The sequence below is a fragment of the Phocoena phocoena genome, chromosome 16 (assembly GCF_963924675.1).
Source record: "Phocoena phocoena chromosome 16, mPhoPho1.1, whole genome shotgun sequence".
Taxonomy (NCBI): Eukaryota; Metazoa; Chordata; class Mammalia; order Artiodactyla; family Phocoenidae; genus Phocoena; species Phocoena phocoena.
The window spans coordinates 28,291,204-28,315,786 of record NC_089234.1 but is presented as its reverse complement, the minus strand read 5'-3'; the positions used below and the strand labels follow the sequence as shown (position 1 = coordinate 28,315,786).

The 24,583-nt window shown below is 42.1% G+C and overlaps 1 protein-coding gene across 2 annotated transcripts in view; it reads right to left on the bottom strand.

The window, feature by feature from the left end:
* Positions 1-24,583, bottom strand: part of DNMBP (dynamin binding protein) — a 74,564-nt gene that overhangs the window by 20,896 nt on the left and 29,085 nt on the right. For both annotated transcript variants that reach the window (XM_065894122.1, XM_065894123.1), the window contains 2 exons: positions 4,067-4,260; positions 3,115-3,214 (listed from right to left, as the gene is read on the bottom strand). In XM_065894122.1, the coding sequence (XP_065750194.1) occupies positions 3,115-3,214; positions 4,067-4,260 (294 nt within the window). The remainder of the gene's footprint in view (positions 1-3,114; positions 3,215-4,066; positions 4,261-24,583) is intronic.

The window sequence follows — 24,583 nt, the reverse complement described above, 5'->3', positions numbered from 1 at the left end:
ATACTTATTTCAAGTGCCTTATGAAATCCTATAAATTGGCTTTTATGCTTTATAGGGTGACCCCTATAAAAATGAGGTCACCATGGCTACCTCTAATCAATGTGTGCTTCTTCTTCCTCAACCTCCCTGACCTCTGACCTCTCCAATTAAACTGAGAGCAGGACCCCAGGCTTCAGTTTCTCTTGCAGCTGTTCTGTACAGGATTTAACAGCCTATGCAGAGATGACAGAAAAGACCTGAGTCTGAATGTTAGTCCCATCAAGTACTAGCCATGTGACCCTGAGCAAATTACTTCCTGCTGTAAGTCTCAGTTTCCAATCTGTAAAGTAAGATTAATAGCAGCTAAACCTCATAGGGTTGTTATAGGCAACAAGTGTGATAAAGCTTGACATACCTTGAAAGGGTGTGTGGAGTACAATAAATACCAGAGAAATGTTAACAAAGTTGCACTATCACCTAACATCCCACAGCCATTCCTGCAGGAGGGCAGAGCCGTGACTGTTCTTATGTCCATTTCTCTCCCAGGTGAGTCAGGTCAACACCACCTAGCCTAAGTCAACATAATGAGCCTACTCCCCTCTCTAGTGATCTGTGTAGGCATACGCATGTGACCCAGCTCTGGCCAATGAGAAACAAAGAGAATTCTGGTGAGGGGGCTCTGGAAAGGCTGCTTACTATTAAACGACACAGGGTCAATTTTTCCTTCTGCTAGATGTTGTGATGTGTGTAGTGGAATGGCTAGAACTGTGGTAGCATCTTGTCACTATGATTCCAATAATATAGCAAAGTGATAAGATGTCCCCCTCCCACAAGGCACCAGAGCTGGTCTGTATGACCAACAGAATATGGCAGAAGTGATGGTATGTAGTATCTGAGATCAGGTTATAGAAGACACTGGGGGGACTTCCCTGGTGGCACAGTGGTTAAAAATCCTCCTGCCAATGCAGGGGACACGGGTTCAAGCCCTGGTCCAGGAAGATCCCACATGCTGGGGAGCAACTAAGCCTGTGCACCACAACTACTGAGCCTGCGCTCTAGAGCCCGCGAGCCACAACTACTGAAGCCCATAAGCCTAGAGCCCATGCTCTGCAACAAGAGAAGACACTGCAATGAGAAGCACCCCAACGAAGAGTAGCCCCCGCTCGCCACAACTAGAGAAAGCCCGCACACAGCAATGAAGACCCAACGCAGCCAAAAATAAAGATAAATTAAAAAAATAAAAAGAAGACACTGGCTCCCATCTTGAGCTTCCTCTTCCTCTTGGATCACTCACTTTGAGGAAAGCCAGCTGCCATGTCCTGAGGTCATGAAGATGGTGAAGAGGCTCACATGACAAGGAACAGAGGCTTGATGAGCTGAGTGAGCTTTTGGAACTGGATCACTGATTGAGCCCCAGATGACAGCAGCCCAGGTAACAGCTTGACTCCAACCTCATGAGAGACCCTGAGCCAGAATCACCTAGCTAAGCCACTCCCAGATTGCTGAATCACAGGAAAGTGACCTAACGTGTTTCTAGTTTTAAGGCACTAAATTTTAGTATAATTTGTTACACAGCAATAGATAACTAACACAATTCCTTTGTTTATAAGAAATAATTGTTTTTCAAACATTTTGACAATGACCCACATGAATAAATACATTTAAAATCATGACTCAGGGCTTCCCTGGTGGCACAGTGGTTGAGAATCTGCCTGCCAATGTGGGGGACACAGGTTCGAGCCCTGGTCCGGGAAGATCCCACATGTCGCGGAGCAACTAAGCCCATGTGCCACAACTACAGAGCCTGCACTCTAGAGCCCGCAAGCCACAACTGCTGAGGCCACATGCCACAGCTACTGACACTCACGAGCCTAGAGCCTGTGCTCCACAACAAGAGAAGCCACCGCAATGAGAAGCCTCCGCACCGCAACGAAGAGTAGCCCCTGCTCGCAGCAAGTAGAGAAAGCCCGTGTGCAGCAATGAAGACTCAACGCAGCCAAAAATAAAATAAATTAAAAAAAAAAAAATCGTGACTCAGTATACATATACAAAAAATTGGAAAAACGTTTCAAAAAACTATAGTTATTATTTACAGTACATTCTGATATTTTCTATTTTATTTTATTGGAAAAATATATATTGGGTGCTAATTTTTTTTAAGAGACCATTCAGTAGTTTTTTTTTTTTATTAATAAGACTATAAATAAAGAAAGGCATCCTTTTTTTTTTTTTTTTTTGGCCACATGGCTTGTGGGATCCTTAGTTCCCTGACCAGAGATCGAACCCAGGTGCCCTGAAGTGGAAGCTCAGAGTCCTAACCACTGGACTGCCAGGGAATTCCCAAAAAAGGCAACTTTTTTTTTTTTTTTTGCGGTACGCGGGCCTCTCACTGTTGTGGCCTCTCCCGTTGCGGAGCACAGGCTCTGGACACACAGGCTCAGTGGCCACGGCTCACGGGCCCAGCCACTCCACGGCATGTGGGATCTTCCCGGACCGGGGCACGAACCCGTGTCCCCTGCATCGGCAGGCGGACTCTCAACAACTGCGCCACCAGGGAAGCCTGAAAGGCAACTTTTTGAAGATCAATTCTCCACGGCATTTCTACATGACTTGGGACAGCTCTTGTCCCAGATTATATTTCCAAGGATGTTTATATAAACAGAAAGCCTTGGAAGATAGAGATAGATTCTCCTTCCTGGACAGACGGCAGGTTTGATCCTGACCAGAATAACAATGTCTTCTTCCTGTACAAAGTTGGACGAATCTGCCAGAAGCCTGCTATAATACTGCAGTTTATCTAAGTGTGATTGGTTCTTTAGCTGTAAGATAAACCCACTGTGTTACTGGGTTCTAAACTGATCTCATGACCCACTAACAGGCTGCAGCTGTTGGTCTGAAAAACATCATATCATGTGACAACAAAAATTTCTTCTATTGCAAGCATCCTCTGTCACCTCAAGGTATATAAAAGGAGAAGCAGGGGCCAAATAACCTTCGAACTAAGTAATTAACACTTATTTTTCCTAACAAAACTACTCAGTACCAGCTGGGCCCTTCCCCTGCCTCCTACCTATGAAATTAAAAAAACAAACAAACAAAAAAACCTGCTTCTGAAACAATGGCAGGGGCTCATACCTACGGCATCGCTGATTTCCAGATCAGCCAATAATTGCTTTGAGACCTTAATCACCATCTGCATATTTCCAAAAAGTCCCTCAAAATCAATGTTTGGTATCTGAGAAAGGAAAACAAAACAAAGATGCATAGAAACAAAATTAATGGCATATCATTCACATTAAGAACATCTCTTCAAAGGATGATACAAAAGCTGCTCAAGGTTATCTTCACTCACTCTCACGAAGTTTCCAGAATGGGAACATCTAACATCGCCTTTAGTGTCACCATCTGTCCTTGATCCAACTACTTTCTGCTCCCCCCTCCCCTACTACCACAGTAAAATGACCGTAGAACCAATTTCTATAATTGTACTGGGACACAAATTCCACCCAGTACCCAAAATCAGATGGCACCGTCCACTTCCTAGAGAAGTTCTGCGAGTGACTGCACCAGAAGTCCACACTCAAGCTGAGCCCAAGTGGTCAAGTAACAAGCAATAGGATTGTAAATCCCTGGGATATAACGTTTTTTCCCTATTTTCGGCATCTAAGAGAGTGTCTAGCATACACATATTAGTAAGACTTTCTGGAATAAACCTTATACAATCAGGTGCTACAGCCAGGTAACCCACCATCCCCAGACTTCATTATATTATTGCACAGCCTCCCAGTAAAGTGACAATCTCAGACTCACTGGAACTGTTTTCAGGAGCCACAGAAACAGGAAATGTCCTAGGAATTATTGCAGTAACTTAAGTTAATAAGTTAATAATGGACTTGATAAGTGACAGGATGGTGAACGCTTAAGTTGATGACAAATGTAAACTGGGGCCCTTGAATTAAGAGCAGCAAACCCAATACATTTTATTTCAAACCCAATAAATCTTTGTGGTGAAAGCTCCCGTACCCTAATGCATCAGGCTTGGAGAACCACGTTCAAGGCAAAGCTAACTTTCTCCCACAGTTCCCACCTGTGCCTGCTGCAGGGGTACCATGATCCGCTCCATACACATTTCCAGATCCCGAATGTAGTCTCTCTCCGTCTGAAGAAGTTCCTCTATCACCTTGGCTCTCTTCTCCAGCATCCTCTGCTCTGGGCTTTCAGTGGACACAGACCCAGAAGGGGCCACTAGTGCTGAAGACTGGGAGGAGAGGAGTGTCATTTCTAGAAAGGAAAAGAGAACTGGTCAGTAGCTCTGGGTGTAAAAGCAGGCCTCTGCAATAGTTTCAGTTGAAAAGAACACATTCTTTGAGAACCAAAGGTCTCGCAATTGTCAATCATCAGGAAATCTGATCCTCAAGTCAGTTCTAATCACGAAGATGAAGAGCTTAGAAAGCCATCCCTGCAGAAAGAACTTCTCCCATCTGCGATACCATTTCTAGAATCTGTCCTAAAAACAAGTCGCTGGCCCATTTTATGAGGACAAATCAGCGTCTACAACCTCCTTGGGAAAGAGGTTGAAAGAGGTGCTGTTCTTAAAAAGAACTGCTTGGTTAAGAATCTGCCAGCCAATGCAGAGGACATGGGTTCGAGCCCTGGTCCAGGAAGATCCCACATGCTGCGGAGCAACTAAGCCCGTGCACCACAACTACTGAGCCTGTGCTCTAAAGCCTGCAAGCCACAACTACTGAGCCCGCGCGCCACAACTACTGAAGCCTGCGCGCCGCAACAAGAGAAGCCACCACAGTGAGAAGCCCGCACACTGCAATGAAGAGTAGCCCCTTGCCACAACTAGAGAAAGCCCGCGTGCAGCAACCAAGACGCAATGCAGCCATAAATAAATAAATAAATAAAAAGAACTGCTTTCACTTAGTTAGGTATAAAACCCGTTTCATGAACTTAGCAGCAGAAATACCAAGCTGGAAGTTACAAATACTGATACAGCACATTAAAAATAATATTATGGGGAACATAATAATGCCAACTAAGGGAAAGACAAAAATTAGGTAGGAATTATCTGTCTGAGATCTGGGTGACTGTAGGGCCCACCTTATTCCAGTTACTGTGATGGTGGATTAATATTAGCATGTAATAAAATATGTAAAAACTGTTTAGATTCTCCCTATCATAACATTAATGAAGGGGACTTCCTTGGTGGCTCAGTGGTTAAGAATCCACCTGCCAATGCAGGGGACACGGGTTTGAGCCCTGGTCCGAGAAGATCCCACATGCCGCGGAGCAACTAAGCCTATGGGTCACAACTACTGAGCCTGCGCTCTAGAGCCTGCAAGCCACAACTACTGAGCCCACGTGCCTAGAGCCTGTGCTCCCTAACAAGAGAAGCCACCGCAATGAGAAGCCCGCACACCGCAACAAAGACCCGACGCAGCCAAAAATAAAAAAATAAAATAAATTTATAAAACAACAACAACAACCAAAAAAACATTAATGAAGACCCACAAGCAAGTTTTGCTACTTCAAATGTCCTGGAAGATACAAATGTCCTATAAGTACGAAGTTCTTTAATAGTATTTTCAATAAAAAAAACCTCTATAGAACCATACCACATGATCTAAGAATGAAAACAAATATGTATTTTGTCATTAGCTTTTACAAATACCTGTTACTTAGATACATATGAGGAGAGAACTATTATCTTATGCATGAGATGGCATTTGTTCATTTAAAATGAATGTTAAATGCTAAAATAAACTGAGAAAATTTCAACAGTGAAGCAATCTCTGCTGTTTACTTCAAATTCCTTAAGATCCACTTTAAAAAATGACAAATTTGGTAAGTAAACATACTAGCAAGTCTGAGTTTGATTACAAGAATATTTTTACCCAGATCTAAGAAGCAAAAACACAAGTGTTCAAACTACTTACGGAAAACTAGGCTTTCACAGCAGATTTTAGTCTCCAAAAACCTTCCCCACTGCTCCTTCTCTAAGAATTTAGGAATTCCAATGTTTAAAAAGTGTAACCCAGATTCTGGCTTCTAAAGACTACTCTTCAGTAAAAGGAACCAGAATTCTTCATGTGGAAAGGGCATGGAGCCAACTTGAAGGAGCTCCCACTGGCCAAATCTGTACAATTTGAGTATCAAAATAACTAAGCACAGCAAAGCATTGTAATCCATTGACTAAAGTAAGAATCCACGAGCTCTTATTGATAGTATATAAGTATATAAATAAATGGGGGAGAAGAGAAAGCTCTTTCTTATGGTAGAATGTCAGCTAATAAATATAGAACAATGGAATTAGAAAAATCAGTATTTTGCAATCATCGGAATAAAATTTGGTTCAGGAACAAACCATCAGTGAATGATTCTGGTGTTGGTGGTAGGGTTTTGATGATGATCGGGATATCTACATAGTTTTGAATTAGTTATTAAAAATTATTTATTACAGAAATGAAAAAGTGACTCTAGAGTGGAGAAGTGGGTTACACCATAACCTAGTAATCAAAATTAACACGACCAATTAGGGACAAATAGACATCATGTGCTACCAAATGTCAGGTCTAGAAGTAACACAATAACCCTATATAGAAAGACAGTCGAAGATGCATAATCTGAAATGAATCTTGAGGAAACATCAGACAAACCTAGGGGTTTGCATCCTTCAAAATGTCATGTCATAAAAGAGGAAGCCTGAGGAGCAATTCCCAATTAAAGGTAACTGAAGGACTTCCCTGGTAGTCCAGTGGTTAAGACTCCAAGCTTTCACTGCAGGGGGTGTGGATTCCATCCCTGGTTGGGGAACTAAGATCCCACATGCACATGGTGCAGCCAGGAAAAAAAAAAAAAAAGGAAGAAAAGATAACTGAAGAGATGACAAATAAATGCAATGTGTGATCCTGAACTGAATCCTGATCTGGGGAAAAAATTGCTACAAAGGACATTAATAGGACAAGCTGATGAAACTGGAATATAGACTATAGATTGGGTGTATGATTAAACCAATTAAAAATTTCCTGAAATGGACAGCTACACGTAGAAGAATGAAATTTGAACATTCTCTAACATCATATACAAAAATAACTCAAAATGGATTAAAGACCTAAATGTAAGACCAGGTATTATAAAACTCTTAGAGGAAAACACAGGCAGAACACTCTTTGACATAAATTGCAGCAAAATATTTTGGATCCATCTCCTAAAGTAAAGGAAATAAAAGCAAAAATAAATGGGACCTAATTAAACTTAAAAGCTTTCTCACAGCAAAGGAAATCACTGACAAAATGAAAAGACAACCTACTGAAAGGAGAAAATATTTGCAAATGATATGACCGATAAGGGATTAATATCCAACATATATAAACAGTTCATACAACTTAACATCAAAAAAACAAACAACGCAGGACTTCCCTGGTGATGCAGTGGAGAAGACTCTGCGCTCCCAATGCAGGGAGCCTGGGTTCGATCCCTGGTCAGGGAACTAGATCCCACATGCATGCCGCAACAAAGAGTTTGCATGCCACAGCTAAGGAGCCTGCTGGTGCAACCAAATAAATTAATAAATATTAAAAAAACGCTATTTCAAAATGGGCAGAAGAACTGAATAGACATTTTTCCAAAGAGGAAATGTAGATGGCATATGAAAAGATGCTTAACATCACTAATTACAGGGAAATGCAAATCAAAACCACAATGAGATATTAACTCATACTTGTCAGAATGGCTGTGATCAAAAAGAACACAAATAACAAATGTTGGCAAAGATGTGGAGAAAAGGGAACCCTCCTACACTGTTGGTGGGAATGTAAACTGGTATAGCCACTGTGTAAAACGGTATGGAGGTTTCTCAAAAAACTAAAAACAGAACTACCATATGACCCACCAATTCCACTCCTGGGTATATATCTGAAAAAAAAAAAACACTAATTCAAAAAGATATATGCACCCCAGTGCTCATAGCAGCATTATTTACAATAGCCAAGACATGGAAGCAACCTAAGTGTCCATCAACAGATGAATGGATAAAGAAGATGTGGTGTGTATACATATACACACACACAATGGAATACTACTCAGCCATAAAAAAAGAACAAACCTTTGCCATTTGCAGTAACGCTGATAGACTTGGAGGGAATCACGCAAAGTGAAATAAATCAGACAAAGACAAATACTGTATAATATCATTTATATGTGGAATCTTTTTCTTTGGCCGCTCCATGCAGCACATGGGAGCTTAGCTCCCTGACGAGGGATTGAACCTGCGCTCCCTGCATTGGAATCTCCAAGTCTTAACCACTGGACTGCCAGGGAAGTCCCTTATATGTGGAATCTAAACAATACAACAAACTAGTGAATATAACAAAAAAGAAGCAGACTCACAGATATAGAGAACAAACTAGTGGTTACAGTGTGGGCGGGGAGGGGCAATAAGAGGGTGGGGGAGTGGGAGGCACAAACTGCTGGGTATAGCATAGGCTCAAGGATGTACTGTACAACACGGAGTATACAGCCAATATTTTCGAATTACTGTAAATAGAAAGTAACCTTTAAAAATTGTATTAAAAATATTTTTTAAATAAAAAAAATTCCTGAAATGGCACATCTATTGTGGTCATGTATGAAAATATCCATATTACACACTGGCACTTACTAAGGGGCATGATATATGCAACCTAGTCTCAAACAGTAAAGAAAAAAAAGTGTGGGTGTGTGTGTGTGTGTGTAGAGAGACAGGGGGAGAAAGTAAGCGAGAGAGAAAATGAAAACAAAAATATGGCATAATGTTAAATACTGGCAAATGTGAATAAAGGAGGATCTGCGTACCACTGCAATTTTCTATAAATTTGATATTATTCAAAATAAAACTTAAAGACATAATTAGAAAATTTCTCTTTTTTTGGTAGAATGACAAAATTTCAAGCATAACTCTTATTTCATCAGAAATTAAGTAAATTATGATTAAATTGTAGTGTACAAAAAATTGATTTTCAATGGCCTTATTTTAAATTTTCTTCGTGATTTCAAAGCTACAGAATTTCAGTCTCAAATATGGTTTCAGAAGCTGTAAGTTGAGAAGAGAAATTCACCTTAAACACAGGACTAAAAAGCTCTGGAAAGGGAGAACACTCACTGAATTCCTACCACGTGCTAGGCGCTTTACGTGTTATGGCCCTGAACTCATTTAATATTCACATCAAAACTCTAAAGTAGTATTATTATTCCCATTTAACAGATAAGAAAACCTAGCCTTTGAGAGACTGACCAACTTGTCCCAGCCTATGTAGTGAGTAAATGGCAAGTCTGGAATTTGAATCTAAATATATTTAAATCCAAATCCTGTATTTAAATCCACTTAATCCTGCACTATTCTGCCTCTCTAGCCTGGAATCTCAATTTTAAAAGGTCAGGGCCTATTTGCTTCAAATCTTAAAAATTCCCTGGAAACTATTATCTCTCAAGAATCAAAGTTCTATTAATTATAATACTTGAAAGCATAAAATACCAGCAAGCACTCATCAATTAGAAGTCAGCAACTTACAACCTAAGAGACACAATTAGATTTTTATTTATATTTAAGAAGAGAAAAAGAAATGGTAACAATTCTTCTAAAATATCAGCATGCTATTTTTTCCCTGCAGGTGGATTTATAAATTCTGGAACAGACTTTAAAAAACAAAAAGGAAAACAGTTTAGCTCAATCAAAAATCCCTGTGGGGTGTTTTTGCTAAATTGTAGTTTCCTGGGCACCACCCCTGAGATTGATTCAGCAAATCTGGATGGATCTGCAGTTTTAACAAAATGCTAGGTGCTTCTGAAGATGCAGGTGACCTCCAGGCTCCACACACACATGAATTAATACTCAAGGATTAAATCAAACTAGGAATACCTGGCTTGAAATAGCTGCAAATGTAAAACTGTTTTTCCATTATTCCAAATATACCCTAGGGGGAAAAAAATGATCAACAATTTTACTATCTGGGACACCAAAGTGAGAGAGCGGGCCCCTCACTCACCCTGAAAGCCTTTGAATCGTGCACTCCCCCACTCTTTAACTGGGGGAACCCTGAGAAAGTCCATTTTCACCTCTGGGCCTCAACGTCCTCATACGTACAATGAGGATAATAATACCTGTTTTGCAGAACTGTTGAGCAAATTAAACAAGGTAATTACTCAACACAAGTTAGTTCTCCCACAACGGGCCAGAAAATGCTACCTGTACCAGGTTAAGGTAAAATGCACCGAGGAGAAATGGTTCAGATACCATAAAGTTCCACTTTTCTATAAGAACAATAAAATCTGGGGATGCGGAAGCACATGGAGGAAACTGAGGCCCAGTACCAGCCTAACAATAAAAGTTGCAGACTAGCCCCACTTTCTTCCTAGGGCGGCCCGGGAGGCGTTAGGAGCTGGGGCTGACTGCACAAACTTACTACTGTGATAAAGCAATTAGGGATGGGTTGTTTTTTTTCTTTTGTCCCACCCCATCCCCTCCCCCGCAAAGTCCCCATTCCACTCCTTCTCAAGATATCCTCACCCCCTCAGGTTAGTGCATGGTCCCAGGCTCATACCTCAGTGTTCCTAGGAAGCGATTCAGTTAACCTGCAGCTTCCCACAACTCTACCAACCACATTCCAAAGCAGAGTTAAAGAGAAAAGCCAAAAGCCGCTCACTCTTCCCTTGCCTCTGAAAGCTGGCTCCGTCTTTGCTGGGGAAAATTTTTGAACCCCTGCGAGGTCCCAAGCGGCACTTGAATGAGGCGGCTAACTGTTCTACCTGCTTTTGTGAGGCTCCAGCAACCCTGGGACGTACCTGCAGCGCCAAAATTCTGGTGCAAATGTTCCCACGGGTGGAAGGGCTGGCAGGCAGAGCAGAATCTTCCCAGAGCTCTGGAATGCTCCACAACCCCCTAAAATCCTTTGAATAGGGTAGGCATTTCCCCCAGGCTTTCCCATATTTACATATGAATCGTCCCGAGTCCTCCAGGCTATCACAACAGGGCCTGTTCTAAAGGACGGAGCTGGAATCCTCCACTTCCTGGACTGAGATGCAGAAGAGCGGGCCCAGCTCTGCTCAGAGTCAATGCCTTTTCCCTATTCGCTTTCCTTTCCTAGTCCTAAAACAGCCACAACTCCACTTCAGGAATTGTTTTTTTTTAATGTATTTATTTTTGGCTGCGTTGGGTCTTTGTTGCTGCGTGCGGGCTTTCTCTAGTGGCAGTGAGCAGGGGCTCACTCTTCCTTGCACGTGGGATCTTCCCAGACCAGGGCTTGAACCCGTGTCCCGTGCATTGGCAGGTGGATTCTTAACCACTGCGCCACCATGGAAGCCCACTTCAGGAGCTTTTAATCACGAGTTTTATCTCTTTTTCCTACCCCTTGCTACATATTGTGTTTTTTTGGGTACTCTTTTCAGGGAAGCAGTCTTATAAGAGGCAAGGGTGTAAAGGGGGCAGCATTTGTCTACTTTTCTGCCCTTAGGACCTCTCATTCGGCAGGCAGTCCCTCTCCCTGGCCAGGCACAGGCCTCACTTTCCGCGCCCCCTCCGCGCTCCCCCCCCCCCCCCCCCCCCCCCCCCGCACCGGGTCTTGGTACTCTAGGTACCTTACCCTAAAGCCATCAGAATGCATATCTTACCAGGCTGGTCCCAGGACAGCAAGAACAGCACAGAGTAATTCACTGGAATTGGGAGCCATGCTCACAGCTCACAAACATTTACATTTTAAAAGAAAGTGAGGAAAAGAAAGTTGCCGAACAACATGTCATTTTTGTTTAAAAAAAGAAGGTGGAAGAAGAGGAGGAGAGAGAAAAAAAGGAGAGAAAACATGCAAAAACCTCTACATATTTCCATATACACACATATAATATGTAAGTGCACAGAAAAAGGTCTGGGAAGAGAATACACTACACTTCTCAGCGAGTTTTGCCTCAGAGAGGGAACTGGGATTTGGGATAGAAGGATCAATGGGGACTTGAGCTGAATCAGTACTTTTTAATCCCACAAGAATCTATTAATGTATTGCCAGTAATTTAAGACAAACTGTCATGCTAGCCAAGATTCATCTCTACTAGTGAAATTTTAAGCAATCTGAGAGAAGAACTTTTGGTAAAGAGCCATCCCACTGCTACTAGGATGGCACCATTGACTCCTGAGGCTTTACTGGATGGTGCCTAACTCCCGGGTTGTTGCCTCCCATCACCATCGAATGCAACTCTTTTTAACTTTAAATTTTACCACATATTTATATGGCATTTACTCTATGTGTCAAGCATTGTTCAGGCACTTTACAAATACTGGCTTATTTAACCCTCATCACAATCCTACTATCGTCCCCATCTCACTACTGATGAATGAAGAGAAATTCAATAACTGGCCAAGTATGTGGAAGATGTGAGCCCACACTGGCTCCAGAGCCTGCAATTGCTACTCTGCCTCTAGTGCTTTTTCCAGGCAGGCAAATCTTGGGAACTGTGACCTGGAAATCTACTTGTGGGTTTTGGTGACCACCTGGTAGCTAATGATAAAATGATGTGATTTTAAAGCACACTTAACCTCTGTATAGCCACAGGTCACCCACCATTAAGACTGTGAACAATTATGTATTTAATCACATATACATATGTTCACATCATTATAGCTGTAAAACCCTACTCAGTATAACGTAAATAATCCCCCAGACAGAATCAAATCTAGCAGTGTCATACACAGTAAATATTCAATAGTATTCCAGACAATTTATGGCAGAAATTATGTGCAAGTGAAGGGATGTTTATCAGTGCATAAAGAAAATTTAGAAACCACCAAAATTTCTCCCAAAAGGGGCCTGTTAAATAAATTGCTGTGTATCTGCATAACAGAATACTATTACAGCCACTGAGATACAGATTTATATTCATTAATACAGAACATTGTCCCATGTGTGTTGTTAAATGGAAAAAGATTACAAAAGAGTTTGTGAGAGAACTGCAATTTTGTTAAAAAGGGAAAAATATTTTCAATGCACATATTTGAAAATGAAAAAGTCTTGGTGACAAAATTCTGATTTTTTTCTTTTCTTTTCAACTTACTGTATTTTCTAGTTTTCCTCTAGTGAACATATAATATTGACATGACAAATAATGAGGTGGAAAAAAGAACATGTGCTATACAACAAGAATACTCTACTACTCAGTCCTCTCTCAATTACCCTGTTAAATCCCTTTCAAATTCTTTCCTCACTTTTTTATAATCTGAGATTTCTTTCCTGACCTAATCCCTTCAAATTGCTGAAGAAAATGGGTAATAAAACACTTGAAATAACAATCTGCTAGTCTAATAAGAAAAGCAAAAAAAAACCCCACCTGCTTAGCAATCTGTCTAGAAAACTCTGAGAGGAAGCGATCTTTGTAAATTTGTTCATATTCCCACCAGGCCAAGTAGGGGATCATTAAGTCCTGGTTTTCCATGTGACCACATCACTCCAGCCAGCCCACCTAGCCCCACCACTTCTTTTCCTTCAGTACCTATGTTACTTGTATTTGGAGAAAGTTTATCCTGCTCAATGTTAAACTTTCAGCACTGTGGTCCCTGACTTTTCTGTAGGACTCATAGCAGACTCTTCCCGGATCACCAGACTTCAGGGAAGGATCTATTATATTTTGGTCCTAAATCTCAACAGTAACTGAAAAAACTTTCCCTGTGCCTTTTGCTCAGTGACTGCCTTGCCTATTGTGGCAAGTAGCCTCCATCCAGCACAATCCATGCTGGCAGGGTTTCCACCTCAGGAAACCCATTTCCCCCTTCTTCTACCAGACCCTGGCCTCTAAAAGAAGAGCAAACAAGAGTCAAGTGCCCAGAGTACAAGAGTCTGCAACTTCTTATGCTGCCAGGATAGCGAAATTAACACTAGATCCTCTGAAACACCATTTTTGAACACTCACCAAATCCTAGAAAGGTGTGCTGTTAGGGTGCTTAAAACTATGAGGTTATTATTATTGTTGAATCTTTAGGCAGCAGAAGTGAAATAACCAAGAAGGCAAAGATAGTTTTTGTAAAATAATAATTAGAAATAAACCATCACTGTTTAATAAGCAAATTTTGATTACAATCAGCCAATAAAACTTTAGATGAAAACTTTATTTTCAGACACACATCTGATGTTTTATTTACCAGGTCTCTTGAAGGAAGGTATTATTGCTCTCATTTTTCAAATGAGAGCAAAAAGCAATGAAATGACTTGCCTGAGACCACGCAGCTAATAACTATTCGAAACTAGCATCTCAAGCCGGTGCTTTCCATCAAATGTCAAGGCCTGTTCTGGGTTGCATGGCTTTTTGATATGAGTGTGGCTGTTTCCTGCGCTGTATTTCCATTTTTTTTTTTTTTTTTTTTTTTGCGGTACACGGGCCTCTCACTGTTGTGGCCTCTCCCGTTGCGGAGCACAGGCTCTGGACGCGCAGGCTCAGCGGCCATGGCTCACGGGCCCAGCCGCTCTGCAGCATGTGGGGTCTTCCCGGACCGGGGCACGAACCCGTGTCCCCTGCATCGGCAGGCGGACTCTCAACCACTGCGCCACCAGGGAAGCCCTGTATTTCCATTTTTGATAATAACATTACAGTGATGTCTCAAATTTTGCTCATGAACAGGACCCTCTGGTTATTTTTCTGTCCTACTCTAGAAAACCAGATTTTCTTCAGCTTCTATTAGTTTACTTTTTTTTTTTACTATTAGTTTACTTTTATTCCTTCCACTTGTTCTCACATTTTATGTATCTTTTAGAACTGTGTACAAAACAAAACAAAAACCAGTTGACCTGAGTTATAATCCCGTTCAAAGTTTTAATTACAAAAATATATGAAAATATTGAATAGAGAGCTACCAAGCAGACTGCTAGGCGATGGGGCAAAGTACAGAAAGCTGAAAAGCCCTCTAAAGCTTTCTTCCATCTCAGGCAAGTCATTTCATCTGTCTGGTCCTCAGGAATAGCAAACCAAGTGGGGTGAAACTAGGTGGTCTCAGACATAAATTCATGAAACAAAACAATAATACAAAATAGAATGAACTTAAGCATTACGTATTTTGGTTACATTAATTTAAAAGGGTGAACCCAGTCTTTCAAAATAAGGATTCTTTCCAAGTGTGATCCAATATTTTTATGGTAAAATCTGATTAAGCCTAGGATATCAGTTAGTACTATCTTATTTTCTAGCTGAAACCTGGGGAAAAAAACAAAACCTCAATATGAGGGAACATAAATTGGGTTTTCCCCGGGACCCCAGTCATTCATGCTGTACAGGCTTCAACGAGCTCTCAGCATCACAATAGTCACTCTGTTCCCCTATATCTCCCCTGGCTTCCACTTCTAGGGACATATGTGGAGCTGCTTCTAGATCTTGAGAGGGCAGCAGGCTCAGTGAATTAAGGTACTCAGACTACAAGTCAGAAGATCTGGGGGTCTAGCCCTGCCCCCACCTTACCTGAAATGTTACACAGCCTCTCTGGGCTGTTGTTTCCAGGTGTGTATAACAGAGCAGTTGAGCCTCTTTGGTTACCTCCAGGCTCTAAAATCTTATGTACTTTCCTACTCTGTTACTTCACTTACTCCTCTTGGTTTGGTATAACTACACTAGTCTCTAACTAGCTCCACAAGGAGTGTCACTTAGTGTGTCACTTAGTTACTAACCTGGGCAGTTAGTCACTTCCCCTCCCCGAGGTCTGTGCTATTACGGAATATAGCACAACATATTTTAAGTATTTGTTTCCTTATTATTCCATGAACATAACAAGCTCAGCTTGTCTCTGAGCTTTTCTGCTTACCTACTGTCCTTTTAGCCCAGTTAGATGAAGGCTTCTCTAGTCTTTGGATTACTCTTTTCTCTAAACTTTACTTCTTGGGTAACAACACAAAATAATACTATTTATCTTTTGATGTACATGTTCTGTGCCCTCAAATAGAATATTTCACTAGATAACAAATATTCATTGAGTACCTACTGTATGCTATGTAAGGGTCTGGAAACACCACCTTCACTGCCATCATGGAGATTAGAGTCTACTGAACTTTTCTGCATACCTAATCTGTACCTAATTTACAGTAGGTAGCACAGCAACCAGCACTTAAGAGAAGGCACCAATTATTATTATTATTTAGAGTGCCCTACACATTGTTCTGCATGATTGTAATGAAAAACACTATGCAAAGATTTTAAAAAATCATTAAATATCCTAATTTTTGTTTGTCTTAAGTACTTGGCTGCCATACCTATGACACTGGGGTAAATAAGGTTTCAATCTTCCCCTGAGGGGCAGAGGGTAGAGAGCAGAGGAAACTGAATTCCATATCTCCAAATCACTGAGGAAAGGACTAGAGGAATTCTACAATAATTTTTGTCTAAGTATTGCTGTGAGGTCAATGGTAAGTGGAAGCATCTCCATATTTCGGTAGATGCTAAGATGCGCACTTTTTCATATTTTAACATTCCAGAAATGGAAATGTCTTTTCCAATCAATAGTATGTTAATTAAAGTCTTCTAGGGACTTCCCTGGTGGTTCAGTGGATAAGACTCCACGCTCCCAATGCAGAGGGCCAGGGTTCAATCCCTGTTTGGGGAACTAGATCCTGCACGCATGCCACAACTAAGAGTCCACATGACGCAACTAAGGGCCCACATGCTGCAAGTAAAAATCCTGCATGCCACAACGAAGATCCCGTATGCCACAACTAAGAAGCCCACGTGCTGCAACTAAGACCTGGGGCAGCCAAAATTAAAAATTAAATAATTAATTAATTTTTAAAAGGAACTAGTTTTAAAAAATGCTTCTAATTAGAAGTCTTTCTTTTTTAAATTTTTTAAAAATTTATTTATTTTTATTTAAAAAAATTTTTTTTTTCATTTTTGGCCATGCCACTCTGCTTGTGGGATCTTAGTTCCCCAACCACGGACCAGGGATTGAACCCGGGCCCTTGGCAGGGAGAGCACTGAGTCCTAACCACTGGACCACTGGGGAATTCTCTCTTCTTTCTTTCTAATGCTACATAAATTATTCAGTGTCTTACAATAGATGGTATTTTACTTTTTTTTTTTTTTTTTTTTTTTTTTTTTTTGCGGTACTTGGGCCTCTCGCAGTTGTGGCCTCTCCCGTTGCGGAGAACAGGCTCCAGACGCGCAGGCTCAGCGGCCATGGCTCACGGGCCCAGTCACTCCGCGGCATGTGGGATCTTCCCGGACCGGGGCACGAACCCGCGTCCCCTGCATCGGCAGGCGGACTCTCAACCACTGCGCCACCAGGGAAGCCCTAGATGGTATTTTAGATTCAACGAAATGCAATATATTTCATCTGTTTGCCTCCTCTCAGCTTATGATTTGAAGGGGTTTCTTGACACCATGGAATGAGGTCCGTGATCTAGAATCTAGCCCTGCTCCCTGCTGTGCGGCCATGTACACAAATGTGTATCTTCCCACCAGAAATGACTTGCATTGCACTGTCACACCCCTGTGACTTTGACAGCCTGATGTTTACACAGTTCGGGCACTTTCTGGTTTCTCAGGAAATATCAAATTGGAAAACTCTGTGTTAGGGTGGGAGTGTCAAGTTTCTGAGCTCCCAGCCCAACATTCCTTTGAAGGCTGGGCCTGCCGTTGCACTGCAAGTCAGCTGCTTGAATTAACCCCCCTCCCACTGCCCCCCCTTCAACATCCTCAGGTCCACAGGAATGACAATGCCCTAGAACACTGCCTCTTCCTATCCTACCTCAATTTCTTGCCTTTCCTGGTTATCTTGTTGCTTTTACAGAGACCTGGGATCTTCCCAGAGCAATATTCCATTATCAATGATGAAACATTACATAAAAATAATGTAGGTAACAGCTTGTGGAGAAAGCAGACAGTCTAGCTTACTGAGACTACCACACATGATCCCAGTAGGCAGGACTGCCTTACTTTCTCTAAAGCTTCGATTATCTCCCAACTCTTGACAAAATAGGGCCCTTCATTTATTTCCTTTGGCCTCCACATATTTTCTCATTCCCTCTTCTTTGCTTCCTACCTACTCATCTATCTTCAAACAAGCACAGACATCTGATTTTAAAAAGTAAATACACGAAAACTTTGTTCAACTCTGTGCCCCCCTCAGCCACAGTCACACCTCTTTGATGCTTTCTATGCAAGGTCTTGAAAGAGTGGTCTTCATGCCCTCCCTCTATGACCTCCCTCCCCCATCTAAATCCTTTGCAATTAATTCTGTGTCATCACTATATGCCAGTAATATTGCCTTTTTAGTCAGCCGATAACCTCAACAAACCCACGGCATCATCCTTGACTTCCCTGCAGCATCTGAAAGTGTTGGCCATTCTCTCCTACTCTATGCCCTCCGGTTTTCTTCTGCCCTCCCCTAGTGTTCCTGCCATCTCTCCTCCTCCTGTCCCACGCTGTGGGCATCCCCTAAGCCTAGTTCTCAGATGCTTGTGCTTTCCCCAGCCATTCCCATCCTCAGAGAAGTTATCCACTCACAGTGTCAGTGATCACATCTCAGAGGGTGAATCACCATGTGCAGGTCCAGCTCTGACTCCTTCCTCAGGTTCTGGTCCAAACTCCCATCTGGTTTGTAAGATTTCAATACGCTAGTTCTTCCCCACACCGTGTTCCTCTTTGTCACCACAACTCTGCATCTTTGCTCATAGGCTTTCCCCAGCTGGGAATTTTCTCCTTGCTTCTCTCTTCCTATCTCAACCCCACTACTCCTTTAAGCTTTAGCTCAAATTCAAACATCTTCCTAAAGTCTTTTCCATTAACTCAAGTAAAAACTGAGCTATTCCTCTTCTGATTGTCCATAGCATTAACTGTCTATGCTAGATACTTCTCTACTTTATTTAATTATTCATATTTTTACATTTTTGTCTCTTCAACTGATCTATAAACTCCCGTGATGGGGAGGGGTCGGGGGGGAGGTATCCTTCCCTGGATACCCCAATGCTTGGTACAGTGCTAAGTACAAACACTAGTTAATAAACGCCTGTTGAACTGCATTCAAAGGGGATATGGGATCTATGTGCTGGTATAGTATGATTGATGATGATGATGATGATAGCAGCTCATGTTTATTTAGCATTTACTATGTGCCAGGCTGTGTTGCACTATTCTGAATATTTGCCCATCTATAAACTCACCTATTCCTCATAATACTATCATGTACGTACATTATTTGGTTTTGTTGATGAGGAAACTGCAGCATAGAGACAATAAATAATTTATACAAAGTTACACAGGTAGCAGGGCCAAGGTGGGGGAAGGTACCTAATAGTTCTTCTTATTGCAGTTATAAAATTGTATTTGAATCATTTGCTTATATGCTGCTTTCTGTTTAAAACTGTGAGTTCCTGAAGGCAGGCACAAGTCTTACTCATCTTATCCAATGTCTCATTAGGGACACGGCTTGCATTTGGGGCAGAACAGTTCTTCACTGTGTAGGATGGTCCTACACCCTGAAGACATTTAGTGTCCCTGGTCCTTGCCTCATAAATGCAAGTAGTCCCCTGCACCCTGCCATTGTAACAACCAAAAGATATCTCCACCCATTTCCAAATGCTGGGGCTGAGCTCGCCAAGCCTCAGAAAGCCTGCCGCCTCCAGAGCCCTCTACATACCAAATCGACACCTCAACAGTCCCTAGAGCTCTGATTTAAGCTAGGTGATTCCTCATCCCAGCCTTCACTACTGCCATTTGGACCACGGATGGATACCTAATCAATGGATACCTAATCAATTCATATGATGAGGCCTAACTAAAAAACTCAAGCTGAGTCAATTATACTCTCTCCTGGGAATCTGAATTAAGAACTACCAGGCAGGGCTTCCCTGGTGGCGCAGTGGTTGAGAGTCCGCCTGCCAATGCAGGGGACACGGGTTCGCGCCCCAGTCCGGGAAAATCCCACATGCCGCGGAGTGGCTAGGCCCGTGAGCCATGGCTGCTGAGCCTGTGCGTCCGGAGCCTGTGCTCCGCAACGGGAGAGGCCAAAACAGTGAGAGGTCCACGTACCGCAAAAAAAAAAAAAAAAAAAGAACTACCAGGCGGATTAGATAGAACAGAGGCAGAAGCTGCAAGAATGCCCCAGAGAGTGTTGGGACAACTATGGTTATGTGCAATCTAGTGAAGGAGTAGAAAATATAAGTGGAAGGTGTTGGTCTGTGGTTAGAGAAGACCAAGGCAGAGGCTCAGAGAACAGCAAAAACATCTTGAGGAAAGATGGCCTGTGAGAAGAGGGATACAGAGAAAGCGAACAGCTGGCCCATGGGGTACCTGGCGTCAGTCCACTTGTACTACAACAGCAGCCTTAGCCCTCCTCAGGGTCTTAAGGTCGTTTCTGTCTAACCAGAACATAGTACAGTGTTTGGTACTCAGTAAATTTGTTAGATAAAGATACGTGAATGGCTCATGTTTGTTAAAACAGAACCAAATTAGAATAAAAGCTGCAAAAAGGGCTCTGAAAACTGTAAAGCATGTAAAGTAAAATGGTACCACTATTACTACTACTGATGATGAAATGCCACAGTTCATTCTGCTGAACTTTTGTTACTGCCCAGTTAATTCCTAGAAGCAGGCCCCTGGTCTCTGGAGGGGCAGAGACCTCTTGGCACCTGCTATACTCATGGCTTGTAAGCAGCCTATGAAATTAAGAAGGATACAAAGCTAATGCCTTGGGGACTTCCCTTGTGGACCGGTGGTTAAGAATCTGCCTTCCAATGAAGGGATGTGGTTCAATCCCTGGTCAGGGAACTAAGATCCCACATGCTGTGAGGCAACTAAGCCCCCATGCTCTGGAGCCCACATGCCACAACTAGAGAGAAGCCTGTGTGCCACAATGAAAGATCCCGCATGCCACAATGAAGACCCCATGTGCCACATGTAAGACCCAATGCAATCAAATAAATAGTAAATAAATATTAAAAGAAAAAAAAGCTAATGTCTTGGATTGGCAGATATTTTATTCCAATAGTCTGAATATAGACTGTAGCTATAGAGATATATTCACATACTCGCAATGAAAAGAAACCTTGACTCTGAGAGTCTTAAAAACTTTGAACTATCTGTGTAACACTGGGAAAAGTGCCTTCAAATCTGTGCAGGTTTTTATCTTGGGAGAAAAACAAAACAAGATTTTCTTGCTCCACTGCAATTACTGTCCAACCTTTTAAGGAACCGCTTTTACAGTAGGCCCTCTGTATCCACAGGCTCTGCATCTGCCAATTCAACCAGCTGCAGAGCGAAAATATTTTTAAAATCCAGAAAGTTCCAAAGCAAAACTTGAATTTGCTACACTGGCAACTGTTTAAACAGCATTTACACTGCATTTACAACCATTTACAGAGTATTAGGTATTATAAGTAATTGAGATGATTTAAAGTATATGGGAGGATGTGCATTAGGTTACCTGCAAATACTATGCCATCTTATCGAAGGGACTTGAGCATCTGTGGATTTTGGTATCTGCAAGGGTGTGAAGGTGGGGGTAGGGTGTTGGTCTTGGAACCAACCCCTCGCAGATACAGATACCAAGAGATGACTATATATCCCTCATCACCACTTCCCTCCTAAAATCCCTGTAATATGCCTTGTGTCTCTGTTGCTCCTATTCCTCACCTCATGTCCCAAATGGTCTTTACTTAGAACACGTCCTCTCATAGCTTTGCCGCATGTAACACAGTTGAACCCACTCCATTCGAAGCCCTTCTCTGGCTCCCATAACACAATACTTTTCTGTTCTTATGTTCATTTATTTGAAATGAACCTAAACCTGCACTTCTGGCTTTAACTGTGGTGGTGTAGTAAAAGCACTGGTCTGGGCATCAAGAGACCCAGTTTCTATTCCTGGTCTAAGGATCGACCAGTTACCTTGGCCACACGGTTCAACTTCTCTGAGCTCTGTCTCTTCATTTATAAACTGAGTGAGTTGGATTTAAGTACTTTTTCACACTGTGACTCACATTTTACATTGTGGTTCAGTAGATACATACATACATTTATCTAATCCATGTATGTATGTGTATATACACACACTAAGAGGTATTACATGCTTACTTTTACTACATGAGATGTACTTGAAACTTTCTATTCATTTCTATTTTATTTTTCAAAAAATGCTAGTTGTAACCCACTAAATAGACTTCAAAACCCAATCACGGGTGGTTACCCACATGTATAAAATACTAGACTTGTTGAAATGTCACGTTCCTTCTAGTAATAATATAAGAGGATTTTGTGTTGTAGCCTTCCAACCCTGAACCATTAGCCTTAACTCACATCTGAATTCCAGCTTCCTATTTCTCTCTGTAAGAGTTCTTCATTTAGATATCATAATATATCACTTAAATTAACCTAGTTAACATGGAATTTGAAGCACCAGGTCCCCTTCCCATCAAAACTATTTATGTTATTAGCAAGTGTAAAATCCTAGTGTTGACTTTTGGTCTAGTAATGGTAGAGTAACCTACATTGTACTAACCTCCCTACTGAAAATTATTAGCAACTCTGGACAAGATTTTTTTTTTTTTTTTTTGTGATACGCGGGCCTCTCACTGTTGTGGCCTCTCCCGTTGCGGAGCACAGGCTCCGGACGCACAGGCTCAGCGGCCATGGCTCACCGGCCCAGCCGCTCCACGGCATGTGGGAATCTTCCCGGACTGGGGCACAAACCCGTGTCCCCTGCATCAGCAGGCGGACTCTCAACCACTGCGCCACCAGGGAAGCCCCCTGGACAAGATTTTTTTAAAAAAAATAACTGTGTGAAGACACTAGAAAGCCACCAAAAGCAGCCAGAAACTGGAGGGGATACGACTTGAAACATGGCTGGAAAACTAGGTAAGATCCCTATGTACCTGATACCTCCTCCCCCTACCCCAAGGCAATCCCTAGTCTTTCAGCATGCTGGAGAATAAAGCAAAAACTGAGAGCCAGCAAGTGGTAATCTTACTGGGCTGCAGAGTCAAAAAGGTTCTGGGGCTCTGAAGTGGCTTGATGTTAAGGGAGAAATCCTGCAAAAGAGTACGCTGCAGAGAGGACAGCCCCAAAATCTATGCAGAAATTCCCTTCAAATCCTTGAACTGTACATGCAGTGATGAGACTCCAGGGAACCCAGCAGAAAGCGATAACAGCTGGAGGCTAAAGAGCCCGGCAGATATTCACAACTCTCTGCAGCTGGGAAGACAGTTTGAAATCTGAGTCCCTTCAAATCAGGAAGTTCAATACATATGTCCAGTGTTCCACTTAGAAACCTCTGCAGAGCCGCACCTTAGGAGTAAGGCCCACCTCCCAGGAGCCATACCCTAGGACTAAGGGCAAAACCATAACAAACCTGCCCTAACAAGAATCTAAGCTTGAGGCCTTCACAGGAGAAACTGATAAGAAAGGTGAGGGGAAGGAAAAACCCTGGCAGAACAACTTGGTTTCTAGCCTGGGAGATGGTCAAGGAGCAGGCACTGAACAGCGCTTTGTCTCTCAGATGCAGCAGGTGGAGGGTGGGGAAGAGTGGGGGAGAGGAAGGCACGGGCATTCCACTTGGGTAATTACACCTGCAAACACAGGGTGTGAGGGCAGATGTCTGTCCAGTTGGGGGAGGGGGGTCAGTCTGGATCTCAGCAGGGCGGGGACCATGCAGTGACAGTCGGGGTAGGGGAAGGATTTGTAAGGGGGATGAGAGATGGGTAGATAAAAGATGAAGAAATCATAACTTATGAGCACCTACTATGTCCCAGACATGTGATTAAGTGTTTTATTTATATTATCTCACTATGAGACAGGTATGATCATCTTCAGTTTACAAATAAGAAATCCAAAGCTCAGAGAAGCTAAGTAATTCGTCTAAAGTTACACTATTAGTAAATGGTGGAGCTGAGATGTGCATTCAAGGCAGAAGACCAACTCCAAAGCTTGTTTCCTTTCTGTTATCAACTGCTGTAACTGTAACTTTCAGGAAGGGCAGTGGCACATGTGCTGTAAAACAGCTAGCAAAGAACATTAGAAAACAAAAAGATCTCTGGGACAGACTAAGATTTTGTTACAAGTCAAGGAGGATATTAGCGGTATAAAAAGGGGTGTCAATATGAATATACTATCAAAAGTTAAGTCCTCAAGTAGAGAGAGAGTTGTAAAAATGGAAATGGTATAAAATGGAACTGAGCTGATTTCAGAGAGCTCATAGGGCATATTACAACACTCCAGAGAGAAGGGTTTGACTCCTAAGTCAAACAGAATAAACACAATTAGGAGGCTTAATACAATAAGGAACTAAAGATAGGAAACAAAGTTCATCTAAGGAACGGCTGTGGGGGAAGGGAAAAGGAACGATGTAAAAACTAACCTAAGGAATCACAGAATCAGATTTTTTTTTGAGCTGGAAGGAATTTAGAAGTCATCCAATCCCTATCATTTCAGAGCAAAAATGCACCTAGGAAAAAACACCTAGCTGCTAAACATCTCAGCCTCCCAACTAAAGCCGGGTTTCATTTTTATCTTTATAAATACAGGTAGAAAGCCTGCTTTGTCCAAAATGGTGCCCTGGAAATTCAAGTTAAGTCAAGCCTGTGTTGGAAGACCACTGGATAAATTCCAGGATCACACC